Source organism: Euprymna scolopes, chromosome 42 (genome assembly GCF_053919585.1).
Source record: "Euprymna scolopes isolate OS-2025 chromosome 42, ASM5391958v1, whole genome shotgun sequence".
NCBI classification, from domain to species: domain Eukaryota; kingdom Metazoa; phylum Mollusca; class Cephalopoda; order Sepiida; family Sepiolidae; genus Euprymna; species Euprymna scolopes.
This window is the reverse complement of record NC_136523.1, coordinates 48,757,638-48,772,649: the sequence shown is the minus strand read 5'-3', so window position 1 is coordinate 48,772,649 and position 15,012 is coordinate 48,757,638. Positions and strand designations below refer to the sequence as shown.

The 15,012-nt window shown below is 36.8% G+C and overlaps 1 protein-coding gene across 1 annotated transcript in view; it reads left to right on the top strand.

Moving 5' to 3' along the window:
- The window catches only part of LOC145267215 (acid-sensing ion channel 2-like), a 53,363-nt gene that overhangs the window by 14,357 nt on the left and 23,994 nt on the right, over positions 1–15,012 (top strand). Inside the window, exons 2-4 of the mRNA XM_080123277.1 lie at positions 687–1,134; positions 5,805–5,903; positions 7,507–7,684. Coding sequence (XP_079979403.1) covers positions 687–1,134; positions 5,805–5,903; positions 7,507–7,684 — 725 coding nt within the window. The remainder of the gene's footprint in view (positions 1–686; positions 1,135–5,804; positions 5,904–7,506; positions 7,685–15,012) is intronic.

Below are 15,012 nucleotides of genomic sequence, written 5' to 3'. Positions count from 1 at the left end.
TATTTAATCATATGTATTAATAGGTTATAACTAGGGCTGTGACAACAGCATATTCTTTTCATTGTTTTGACTTTGGAGTATATATCCATTAATATCTTATCTGCTTTTATATAGACGGATGTGGTTCTGGGGTGATTAAGTGTGTCTAACTGTGTCGGATATATACTCGAGAGTTAAAAGAATGAAGAGAATATTTATTTATACAAAAAAACTGGTTATAACAATATGAAAGCTGTTTTCCACCTAAAAAAAATTGTAACTTTCACCTATAATCTCTTTGCGGCAAACTAGTAAGCATTCTGCCGGACGCTAATGTATGTACAAAAATTACACTATTTATCACACACACACACACACACACACACACACACACACACACACACACACACACACACACACACACACACACAAATATTGTTTTTCATAAGTTTTTTTTATAAATGTACATATTTGCGTGTGTGTGTGTGTGTGATAAATAGTGTAATTTTTGTACATATTAATACAGGCAAACAGAAAAACGCCTTTATTATAATAGATTGTTTCTTGTCTTTGCATTTCTCTGCACTCATCCACCGCATCCTGTCACCCCCCCCCCCCGCTTTGCAATATGCACCTTGCTGCATGCATTCATGACACTATAGTGTCACAGTATAGGTTAACTGTTTCCGTTTCTTGTATAATTCCAGGTTCGTGTACCTCTCCATCGTGTTGCTATTCACTGCAGTCCTTTTAAAATTCCTTCTCGGCATTTTAATCCTGTATTTCACGAATCCATACAAGACGTACTACTATGCGGAGATGATGCAGAAGCAGGACTTCCCGACGGTGACAATGTGCAACCTGGAGAACATGATGTCATTCAACACTACGTACGAGGCGAATCAGACCATGGAGAGCATATTAGAGAAATACATCCCAGATATTATCACCATCGATGAATGCGACTTCAATGGGAACAAATGCTACGAAACAATCCCGACAGTCATGATCATACGACGGCTTCTATACGGTTGCTATATTATACGGCCCGCCATTAATCGAACGTGCGATATGGAAGACCTAAAAAGCAAGGATGGTCTAGCTGTGGACTTAACGACAAAGAAAAGCTGGAAAAAAGGTGAAAAAGGCGTACGGGTAAATTTGATTCGTTTTGTAACTTTGTCATGTTTTCCTTATTAGAATCACACCGTTTCGGTCGATGTAACTTGCAATCTTCCTCAGGTGTATCTTGTCAAACTCGGGAATCTTCCAGGAGTTCTGAACACCATCCTTTATTTAATCCATGGAAGTGGTATGCTCTCATTTTGTCAGAGTAGAAGTCTTGAGTAAGGAAGGACTCGTGGCGTAGTGGATAAAGTACTTAGTTGAAATTCAGTTGTAAAGTCACACAGGTTGAAGGTTCGACCCTCAGTGCGAACGAGACTAAAAAATACAGTTGCGAGTCACTTAGGACTTCTACCTATTCATGGCTGACGGAACGATAGCATACTACAATGGATTAAATATAGGGTTCCGTTCGAAATTCCGTGCAGATTTCCGAGTTCATCAGAAAGGATTCCCGAGTTCGACAGAAAGATTCCCGAGTTCGACAGAAAGATTCGCGAATCGACAGAAAGATTCCCGAGTTTGACACAAAGATTACAGAATTCGACAAAATACACCTGAAAAAGGTTAGCGATTAAATCGACCAAAACGTTGTGAAAATAACACTAAAGATGAGAACAATAGTCTGAAAAAAACAAATAACAGGAATGATTAATCCACATCTCAAAAATTCAGAAACTTAGAATCAATGTTATTTATGCGTGAGTCTCTTTTTTTTTTCACTTATTTAATATATTGGGACACTACGCCAGAAATAGAGATTATGTTAACTAGTATGAACTTTGGTGAAAGTCACTTTCTACATGTCAGGATAATCTGGTAGCGGCAAACAGAAAGAGATCCAGTGCAGTTGGCGTGGTTTAAGCGAGAAGGTCAAAGATTAGCTCCATAGACAAAACGTGATAGAAATGATATGACCAAGATGACGTCGCGTATTTGGGAGACAGAACAAAGTTTTTGGTCAGGCGATCGTTGGGAACGATGCAGACGAGATGCGCCAGGCAAAATTGAAATCTAAGTGGATGTTGCATCGAGACTCTGCCTGTGCGGCACCATCATTAAGACTGAGTTAGAAAACAAAACAAGTTAAGAAGTAAATTAATTAATTAATTAGATATTGGTCTCTTCCCAATAAGTAAAGTATCTTTCTGTAATAAAACCTTTAAAACCTCAGCAAGTCTCCATTGTGTTTCCATACATGTGTGACAAAGCGCGTACGTGCGTATGGCAATTGTATGCAAATGACCGAGCCGAGCGCGAGATGATGTTACAGCAAGGAAGAAAAGAAAAAGATATAAAAAAGGAACGTGTGCCTAGACTGGAGATCACGATCACATTTATACGCATAAATAAATACCGTTGTTTCAACGGAAAACGAGTGAGTCAAGTTATTAATTTTATTGGTCTTCTTTGCGACAGAATCTACAATGTGTTGGGCCTCTACATGTCAACACGTGTATCATTGTGTTCAACGTTACACATGAGTAGATTCTTCTTAGGTTAAACGGAACATCTACAGCCATAAAGGAATCACGTCTACGCACAAAAAGCGAGAATGGAAGACCAGAAACCGCGCACGTATGTAAAAACACTTTGTTTTGTTGGTTTGTTTTCTTGATGGTTCACGAGTGAAAATGCACACACGCAAAAGTGCGAGTTTTACGAACTGTTTGTGTCATGTAAGAAATGTTACACATTTACGAGGATGGAATACTGTTGCCATATCTGGGCAGGAGCTGCTAAAAACAGCCTATCCTGCCTTGACAGAGTACAAAATAGACTTCGTGGCTTAATGGGGGATGCCCTTTTTCTCTACCCTGCAACCTCTTTCCCACAGAAGAGACGTTGCGAGCCTATCCTTGTTTTATCGTTATTTCCATGGCAGGTGCTCGTCTGAACTCCAATCTCTGGTCCCCCCTCGCCAATCTTTCACAAAAAACACCCGTCTAGCTGAATCCACTGTGAAAAATTTCCCCCACTCTATATCTGTGCCTAAATCAAAACGCGGATTCCATGAACAAAGCTTCTTTCTTAGAACTGCACGCCTGTGGAACTCTGTTCCATCTGCCTGCTTCCCTCCGGACTACAACTTGGATGTCTTCAAGTCCAATGTAAACAAATTCCTAATGAACCGCCCCCTTAAGTAAACACTTCATCAAATCTCCACACTAACGTAATGTACTTGCAATAACCCTTATCCCTGAATGGCTTCCGGACCTTGATAAGTGATGATCACTGTGTAAAAACAACAAAAAAAAAAACATTTAAAGTCGCGTCTTTTTTTTTCATCCGACTTTCACTTCTTTTCATTGTTGAAATAAATACATAAAGAGACTTCGCTGAGAGTGTCAGAAGGTTTTATCGTTGGAGAAATTAAATACATAGATATATATTCACCATTAACATAAAATAAGATTTATAATTTATTATTAGAAAATTAAAATATTAAACCTTTTAGTTAACAAACTACCTTTTCAGGTCTAGTGTTATATATCAGTTACAATTGATTTTATGAGAATATATATCCAAGAATAATGAATAAAAACAAACTCATAGTTTCATCGGTTTTACTACAACAACACTTTCCCATAGACCTACCAAGCATCTGAAACTAGCTCAATTTGCCAACACCTAAAATTTTCGGCGTTTTGTCCATTTTTGATTTTATATGATGATCTAATTTGAGTATAAATGGTCCCTGTCTTGGGGAGGCTTCATGTTTTGACAAGCTTCTGGGCTTGACCTTTACTCCTGACCTGAAATGGAACACGTATATCAAATCCATTGCCAAGATCGCTGGAAAAATGGTGGGATCCTTCTACTGCTCCAGTAGATATCTCACTCCTGATGCAATTCTCTGCCTATATAAAAGCCAGATACGGCCAACGATGGAGTTTGATACTTGAAATAATTATTTAATTGGTATAACTTTCTAAGCAATAGATAAACATTAAAATCTGCTTCGGCATCGATTTAGGCCAATTACACTGTACTAGAAATTTCAGGTTTTAGAAAAGTACATGCTATATAAAGACCTGTTTCGGTGCCAGAAAAGCATCCTGATACTAAATCTGATTTTTATTTCTCTGGATTAGGCACCATTTTTATGATCTATGAATCTTATTTTATTAATATTGATTATGAGTGAAAAACAGAATCGTCAGTTTAAGCAACATTTGTCCTCTTAACCCTCTCGTGTTGAGTGTCATTCTCCCTTTTTATATTCCAGAAGTAATCTGCTAACATACCAAGGTTCCACGTTCCTTTAAAACTTTTCTCCATCACTAAAATATCCTGATTGAATCTCTTGCAATGTTCGTCACTCACATCACTAAGATTCTCAGCACAATTCTTGAACGTGACCATTTTGCAAAACAAATGTAACTTATTCGACAAAAAGAAAGCCAGAAATTGATTTTACATATCAAAATGGCCACAGGTGTTCTGTTCATCGAGTGTGGCCGTAGCCGGGATTGAACTCACTACACGATTTTGTAGTTTAATTCAAATCTTGTCGGTAGCTGAATACTTGATGCTTTGCTAGAGCTATAAATGTTTGTTTTTTTTTTTATCGTGACGCCATAACAAGACGGGGTGCCTACCACCGCTTAAGAGAGTCCCATCTACCCTCGAGAGAAGGATAGACCGCGCCAGTTTCTCAATCTGGTATTTTACCTCGCGGTACATACAGCGCCTTGCCCCGACAAAGGGTCACCCATCTGTTACTGGCCAGGCTCAACGTTGCTTAACTTCGGTGATCTGGCGAAATCCGTTGTGTCAACTGTCAAAGTGATTGTGCCGTATCAGAGTGAGCAGAGTCAGTCGGTAAACAGAGGAAGACTTTGTTTTTAGTGTTGTATTATCATCATCATCATCATCATCATTGTCGTCGTCGTCGTCATCATCATCATCATCATTATTTTTTGAGTGTTGTACGACGACGACGACGACGACCACCACCACCACCACCACCACCACATCATCATCATTGGTATCTAATTGATTTCACCTGGGAAATATCTTTAGATTTTATATATTAAGAATGAATTATTGTCAATGGGCTTTGAAAGGCCATAGTTATAGGAGGAAGGGAAGAAAACAGCAGGAAAAGAGTTACATAGTTCGGGATATGAGCCATTTATACAAGTTTTACTTTCTCTAGACGTACGTCTGGAAAGCCAAGTGGTCCAAAATGACGTTCGAGGTTCGATTTTAACTTTGTGGTATCCTTAGATGGCGTTAGTTTTAGTCTTTGTGGTATCTTAGATGGCGTTAGTTTTTATAAAAATACAGAATTTGTTATAAAAAAATAAAGATATGATTTGTATGTATTGACGTGTCAACATATTTAATCGTCTACATATGAATGTGTCTATTGATTGTCTAAACAGGGCATATAACAATTTCACAAAAGCGACGGATAACAGTCTCTATGGTTTTACATTGACTAATCGGGGAACATACCTGGTCCATCGTTGGTCTGGATTTGATAGATCCTTGGAAACGCTTGAGTCTGTTAATGAAAGGGACCCCTCAGGTTTTGCCGGCTATTTTCTTCAAAGCAATATATATATATATATATATATATATATATATATATATATATATATAAGACGTGGGGGTTGCTTTCAATGCAATTAATTAAAATAAGCTATTACCTGTAATTCTCTTTTTTTTCTTCTAAAACATTCTTTTGCCAGGTGTTTCTGCATGAAGACAAGACTTACCCGAGCCAAATGGATTCAAGTTTTTTTGCCGGACCACGTGATGCCACATTCGCTGTTATTCAACCAGAAAAGGTTTCGTTATTAAATTTATTTTTTTTTTGCTCTATATGTCTTACCCTGGTTTATTGTTTTAATACATTTGATTTTAATGTAACTTTGTTTTGCTAAGACATCATCAGCATCGTCTTTAACATCATCATCATCATCATCATTAACCATATCATCTATATCATCATCATCATAATCACCATCATCACCACCATAATCACCATCATCACCGTCCATATCATCATCATCATTATCATCAGCATCATACACATGATGATGATGATCATCATCATGATCATGTGGATGATGACCATCATCATCATTGCCATTATCATTAACACCAGCAACATCATCATCACCTACATAATTACCATTAATATCTACATCAACATAATCCACATGATCATTAAACGTGACAAGTGTTAAAGTGTGTACCGTAATCAAAAGGACAATATCATAGTAATCGTTAGAAGTGTAAATTTGGTAAATTGAATTACTTAAGGGGAACGGCTCATCAAGAACTTGTTTACATTAGACTTGAAGACGACTATATTATAGTCAGCTGGAAATCAGGAAAACGGAAGAGAGTTTCACGGGTGTGCAGTTCTAAGAAATAAACTTTGTTCATGAACCACGTTTAGGTCTAGGCACAGGTAAAGAATGGGGAGAAACTATTTATAATGTTTTCAGCTAGACAATTGTTTCTCGTGAATGTTTGGCGAGGGTGAGGGACCATAGATTGGATCTCAGACGAGCACTTGCCATGAAAATAACGATAAAGCAGAGACAGGCTCGCAACGTCTCTTCTGTGAGAAAGAAGTTGCAGAGAAGAGAAAAAGGGGCACACCCACTAGGCTACAAAGTCTATTCTGAACTCTGCAAGACGAGAGTCATTCATTTCAATTGATGCCAGATGCTAGTCTCAGTCTTTTTTCTGTAAATACTATTACGGCATGTGTTCTTCAGAATGGCCTGATCTATTCTCTGCTTCCTTTGTTCCAGCTCATTTGACTTGCTGGTCTAGAGGTCACCATCAATTCGCTGTTTTAATACCTCACTGTAATACAGTTTCTTCTTTCCAAGGAATACAAGATATGGAACTCTCTTCTTGCTCCCTGTTTCCTTCTATCTACAAACGTCGTCTCTTCAGGACTATGGTCAATAGATATCTCCTGTCTTTGCGATAATGAGCTTTTGTTCTTGTTAGTCACTTACGTCAAGTGGCTTAATGCCTTGTCTGGAGTGATTTCTATAAAAACATCTGACGGAGAATTACACATTATTATTTTACAGATAAAAAAAACTAAGTACGCCATGCCATTCTCTAAATGTAGACTGTAGAAATAACGAATCTCCATCCTTGGAAAACAAACTAAAACACTATAGCTTCTTTGTTACCGTTATTGAGATTTTGTTAGAGCTCTACAAATAGAATTACCCGCGTACTTTCTGCGATAATCTTATAGGGAAATGTATCTTATTTTTCGGAATAAGGGCTATAAAAATAAGAGTTTGTTGCTGCTCGTACTATTCCTATTTTGTTAGAGCTCTGCGTATGGATTTACCTGCAAGCTTTCTTCAACATATTTTACTAGCTAAAAAAAGAATTGCGCTTTATTTTTTACAGGTGGAAAAATTAGGCACGCCATACCATCCTCCGAATCAGGACTGCAGAAATAACGAGTCCCCATCCTTTCAAAATCCGCTCAAATTCTATGAATACTACAGTCAGACTAACTGCCAACGCGAATGCACAAGTCTCTACATCGAAGAATATTGCAATTGCACCATTGCTTATTTCCCAGGTGAGCTTGTATATATATATATATATATATATATATATATATATATATATATATATATATATATATACAGAGAGATGTACATATATGTATATATATATAAATGCGTATATATATGTATGTATCCATGCATATATGTGTGCATATGTATACATACACACACACGCACGCACACATATATATATGTATACACATCTATATATTTATTATTTGTTTGAGGTTAAACGGTTACATTTGGTCACTACAAGCAGCCATTTGTTTCAGTTATTGCCTAAAACAGATGGCTGTTTGTCGCGACCGAATAAATAATCTTCTCTATCTATCTTCTCTTCTATTCTATCTATCTATCTTCTATCTATCTATATAAATAAAATTAACTCATTTTTTCCCGTAGGATTTTGACCTTAATAGGATTAAAAATCAAGATATTTCATGCAAATATAATATGCACAAACGGCAGAACAATATCTGAGGTGTGTTATAGGCTTATTATTTCTCAAATTCCTCGATAATCTTAGATTTCTATACTTTTTCTGCTGAGAAGTCACGGCCAAAATCGGTTAAGATCAATGGAAGTGGTAAAATATTTTCTCTCTAATAAATTCCTCCTCCCCCTGCCACCACTTAACACCGTTTGGGGATCGTTCACAAGGAACAGTTGAGAAGAGAACACCGGTTTGGCTTCGTAGTTCTTTCGTGTGAAGTTATTTAAAATCACTAAACTAAGCTGCAGTGCTCTGTGGCGTAGTGGTTAGCGTGCTGGACAATTCACATTATATTTTCACGTTCGCGCCGACCTACCGTAGTCGTTTTTTTTTTTTTTTTTTTTCCTAAACAACTGGAATGGACTTTTCTTGGTGGCTGAACTGTTAACGTTGCAGATGTTTTTTTGTTTTTTTTTTCACACTTTATTTTCCTACTTTTACTCATGACTCCGGGTTTGATCCTTCCTACTTACCTACCATAACATTTTTTAAAACTCCCCCCCCCGTCCCGGAAACAAACACTCGGGCAACGCCGGGTACCCCCGCTAGTATAGAATATTGGACATAATACTAGACAACAGTAACTACTCTAACAGCATAGCCTGAGAATTGTTTTATCATTGGCAGCAAAGTCTGAAAGTATCCTGTACCTCTACAAAGCCACCATTCACCCACGCGTGGATTATTGTTGCCAAATCTGGTTCATCTACCGCCTCTTATTCTATCTTGGATAGTGTCCAAAGAAGATTCTACAGTCTAATAGGTTCCGTTTTGTCAACTAAGCTCTAACTCCTGTCCCATCACTGCAATGTTGCATCCCTGCGCCTGTTTTTTATTTATATATTTTTACATAAGAGTCATCACTTATTAAGGCCCATTGACCACTCGAGGATAAGGGTTAAAGAATATACAGTAATCAATGGGACAATATCATAGTAATCGTTAATAGTGTAAATTTGGTAAATTGGATTACTTAAGGGGAACGGCTCATCAAGAACTTGTTTACATTGGACTTGAAGACGATCACATTGTAGTCAGCTGGAAAACAGGTAAACGGAAGAGAGTTCCACAGGTGTGCAGTTTTACGAAAGAAGCTTTGTTTATGGAATCTACGTTTAGGTTTAGACACAGATAAAGAGTCGGGAAAATTATGTATAGTAATCATGGAATGTGCTCTGATGAACCCGTGGAACTTGTGCCCCCTCCACGTGAATATCTCCGACAAACCTGCATAGCAATAAAATCACACCTGTTCACTGTTGAGGTCTCTAAATGCTGGAAAACTTTCGACTCTAATAGTTTTTTTCTCTCGAACAGCTAGACTTTGGAATTCCCTTCCTGCTACCCGGTTCCCTGACTGTACTGATATGCAGAAGTTTAAATGTAACGTAAACCAACATCTTGTTAATCTTCCCTAAGCATTGCCCCAATTTGTAGCCGCTTATGCCCAAGTGGCGATATGCGTCAGTGTCTGTAATGGTGTGGAACTGTTCTCAAAATGTCTTTCGTTTTCATACATAAAGTAAATTCCACAGAGTATAATGATTATTTGATACTGAAGATATCCATAATCGTACTCTATTTCTAAAAAAGGGGAGATATAACATATAAAAATGTTTGGAATCAAGTCTACCCAGCTGTTATTTCAGATTATGTTAAACCATAGCAGCACGTTTTTATCTCCCCTCCATGAAGGCCAGAGGTTTTGGCGAAATATTAGATATTTTGTAATTCATATGCAAAACTAAGGGAAAAAATGACTATGATTGAAACATTTTATGGCAGTAAAAAGTGCCAAACATCGGCTATAGAATGATGGATGATCACCTTAATGTGCGGACATAAGGGCAAATGTCACATAGCCCACTACACAATTCAGGTCATTACCTTTCCAGCGCACCTTCATTTGTTCATTTCTGATCAATAGTCGTTGAGATTTGGAACTTATAAAATTGTAAAAAAGGTGATATAGGAAGCTACAGACGGCAAAACAAAAACGGCAAAAAAACGGCCGGGTAGCTGAAACAATAATGTAACTTAACAGAAAGATACGGTAATAAAAAATAAAACGCATATTTGCTCTACAACAGTATTGAGCACTTTCTTCAGGTTTTTATTAATTACCATTTCTACTATATATATATATATATATATATATATATATATATATATACACACACACACACACTGGTAGCAAAATTGAATATTGAAATGCTCAAATCTTTGGTTCTATGGAAAGAAATTACATGAAACTTAGCTTTTGAAGATTATAATACTATTCTATGGTTACAATTTTATGACAGTTGCCATATTACATTATATATACTACATTATATAAACCTGGCAGGTTAGTTTTAGTTTTAGTGCCTGCGTTGTTTCCCCTATATATATATATATATATATATATATATATATATATATATATATATATATATATATATATATATATAACTACTTCATTTACTCACATAAAATTAATATACGAAAGTATAGATTTATGTGTAAACCTTAAGTATTTACTTCAAAAGTGCTCAATACGTAGGTAGAGCTAGTATAAAATATTTTATTCTTGTTTTCGAGCATCGAGAGATGCACCACCAGTCTTCGTTAAGACATGCATCTAGGAGGGAAACTCTGACTTACTGTATACTTTGTCCTGTGGCAGTCATCTGCACCGACAAACGTTAGCAGTAATACCAAAAAGTGTAGTTGGTTCTACACAAAGCCCTCACCATTATAAGCAAATCATCTGTGTAGATTTACGAGCAACTTCGTTGTTGTGGTAGAAGCTCATACCTCGAAATCGATATCGATCGGAGATTCATCTATATATATAAATATAGTAATTTAAAAAATATATATGGCGATTAAGCTACACTGAATATTCGGCGTTTCATCCACTCTAGGATTCGTCAGGCTTATGCGCGAATTCTGTGGTTGTTTATCGTTTTTATATGGTCCTCTTCTGTTGAGGATTTTAGTTAGCCAATCAGCTTTCTAGTATCCACCGCGCCCCTTCCTATCAGCCAATGGGCATGCATTTTATCGAACAAAGGATCTGTTTTAAAACTAGTTTAGTGGTTTAAGGCAGACATTTTTTTAACAGTTTTTGTCCTTTTCCTAATTTAGAATGATTTTGGTTGACAACATATCTACACTTGAATAGACCAATGATAAACGAAAACTTGAAATAAAATAAGCATTACTAATAAACACTAAACAACTACAATCAATGAAATAAACTTTACAAATAGTAATGACTAGAGCTAGGACAACAGCATAATTCTTTTCATGGTTTTAACTCTCAAGTGTATATCAGTTGATATCTTATATGCTTTTATATAGAGTGATATGGTTCTCGGTTGATTAACTGTGCCAGAGATGAGGTCGAGAGTCCAAACGATCGTAGGAATATTCTGTTGTCATAGCCCTAGTAATAACATCCTGAAATATTTGTAAAGTTATTAAAATAATCAACCAATGAAATAAATATACACGTTATTCTTTTTTTTCAAAAAACTTATATAAATTATATAAATTGTTCAAACCCAATTGGAAAGGATACAAAAACTGTAGAGTTGAATGTAATAATCAAAGAAGAAAGCGCCCGCGTGGGTGTGCATTGTGCGGTTATACAACTTACCTACCGATGGGATCTGAGAGAGAGAGAGAGAGAGAGAGAGAGAGAGAGAGAGAGAGAGAGAGAGAGAGAGAGAGAGAAATTAAAGATGGCAGCCATAGATTTATAAGGTATAGTCTCGTGAAATTTCACGAGATCTCATCTTCCACTGCACACGTATGCAAATGGAATGGGGTCAGTTTTCTAATAAAATGCCTGTTGGCGGAGGTGGTGGGAAGAAGACGTGCTGGAAGTTGAGAGAGAAAGTTGACAGTGATGAATTCTAGCTGAACTTTTGCTTATTGTATTTATTTTATTTTGTTTTGCTGTTTACCAACCCATTAACTGCATTAATTTAATAGACAAACGCGTCAATTTTATTTCTTGAAATAGGCTTAAGAGTAAAAATGCGTTCTTAATATATATATATAATTGGTTGACAAGAAGGTTCTTGCGGAATTTTTAATTTCAATATCAAATGATGTATGTTCGAATAAGTTTTCGTTATACTACCTTTACTTTATATATCATTTAAAAAAGCGTTTTTCACTCTATCTAATGGTTTTGATTTTAATTACATTCGTTTTAAAACAATTATGTCTTATTTTCAGAACGTTGAATAAAAGATCGAAAAAAAAAAGAGCAAATTTGCACAATTTTCTAATTTCAATTCAATCTAGGTCGAAAAGCTGCTGAAACACTCGCGATATCAATGAAGCGTTTGGACCAGGAACCACTACTGAACGCATAGCCCAATGGTGGCAGCGACGAGTCGAGGATAATGAGCCTAGTGGTCGGCTATCGGATGTTCCAACGATCAATTAAGAGTTTGAGTCGAAACTAATCCACGGACAACTGTCCGAGAACTTACTTATGAATTAGACGTAATAGACAATTTCCAACCACTTGAGAAAGATTGAAAAGACAAAATCTTGATAAATAGGTGCCTCACGAATTGAACGACAACCAAAAGAAACGCAATTATGAAGGGTCACCTTTTACGCAACAAGTATGACCTGTTTTTCGATCGGGTTGTGATTTGCGGTGAAAAGTGGTTTCTCTACGACAACTGGCGACGTTTGGCCCCAGGGGTTAGACTTCGACGAAGCTCCACGACATTTCCCGAACCCAGGGTTGCACCAAAAGAAGGTCATGCTGACTGTTTGGTGATCTGCGACCGGTCTCATCGATTAGTTTTTTTGTTTTTTTTTAATGCGGGCGAAACTATTACGGCGGTGAAGTACTGTCAACAAATTGATGAAATACATCAGAAACTTTCAGCATTAGTCAATAGTAAAGGCCCAATTCTCCTCCATGACTGCATATTGCTAAACCGACCTTGCAGAAGTTGAACAAATTGAGCTACGAAACTCGGCCTCATCCGCCATACTCTCAAGACCTCTCACCTATTGACTACAACTTTTTCAAACATCTCAGCAACTTACTACGTGAGAAATGCTTTAAAAAAAAGCTAAGCGATATCAAAACCGCCCTCGGTGACTTCATCGCCACCAAAATGCAAGATTTTTATGTTACTGGCATAAATACACTTGTTTTGTATTGGCAAAATTGGTGTTCTTTCTGATTTTGCTTATTTTGTTCATTAAATTTTTGTTTGAGCCAAGATATATTCATCTGAATTTAAAAGTTAAAAACCTCAATCAGTTTCTTTTCAACCTGATATATATATATATATATATATATATATATATATATATATATATATATATATATATATATATATATACACGCAGATCGTCACATAATTATTAGATCACTCTCTGATTGACGTTAAAAGCATTTAATAAGAATAAATGCTTAATTTCAACTGTATCCCTCGCGGTTGACGGTAGCCGAATGGTTCAGGTCCTTGCTAATGAAGCCGGACATGACTTCTGTTGCGGGGTTCGAATCTCTCGACTGGCGTTAATCGTGACACCCTGCACTGATGATTCCCGAAAGGATGAACTATTACGGCGGTGAAGTACTGCCAACAAATTGATGAAATGCATCAGAAACTTTCAGCGATAATTATTATTTGCTATAATAATTATTGAATAACTACAAACACTAGTGTTTCATCCTTTCGGGAATCATCAGTGCTGAGTGTCACGATTAACGCCAGTCGAGAGATTCGAACCCCGGCAACAGAAGTCATGTCTGGTTTCTTTAACAAGAATCGTGACACCCTGCACTGATGATCCCCGAAAGGATGAAACACTATCGTCTGCAGTTATTTAAAAATTATTATAGTAATAATCATGTCGGCCCCTTTAAGAACTCGGTTCTTATTGTTGAGCACTTTAAATTTAAAATGAAAGTCGGTCACTTAAGCTTACATGCGCAGATCGTAATGTTATAATCATTAGATCACTCTGGACGGATGTTTTGACATTCAAAAATAAGTGTTTAAATTTCAACGATATTTCTTGCAGTTAAAGTTGGCCGTGTGGTTTGTTTGTTTGCTAATGAAGTCAGAAATAGATTCGTGGCCGATCTTGAATCTCCCGACCGGCAATAATTGCCATCAACTTCCTTTGTTGGAAGAACGTTAACACATTCTCACACTTTCTTCTTCTTCCATTTTTTTTTTTTTAATTCTGGATAATTTCATTTATTTTTATTAGCGCTGTAGCCGTCGATATTGACCCATTTCTCGTACAAAGTCAAAATGCATAAACACGTTTGTATGCATATCGTCTACGCATACACAATCCTAAATAAAAACAAATATTTATATTTTGGATCAATCAGAAAAGCCTCTATATATATTGAAAATTGTGTCTCTGAGAGCTCCCCGAACCCTTTAAAAGCCAGATTTTCCTTCAATAAACCAGTGCATGCGTCACTTGTTATTATAATAATCTACTGAAAATGGGTTTCCTTCGGCACTTACAGTCTAGATATTAAAATGCCAAGTGCATAATTTTCAATCAAATGACTTTTTGGTACATATAATAATGCAGATGCAAAAAAGAAAAAAAATAAGGGGGGGCGATTTTCAGCACACGTACCATAAAATACAACAATAACCCTTCCTTCCAGCGCGGCCGTAGCCGAGATTGAACTCACTACACGAGATTGTAGTGTAATTCATATCTTGTCGGTAGTTGAATACTTGGTGCTTCGCCAGGGCTATCAAGGGTATTTTTTATCGTGACGCCATCACTAGATTGGTTGCCTACCACGGCTTAAGAGAGTCCCATCTACCCTCGAGAGAAGGATAG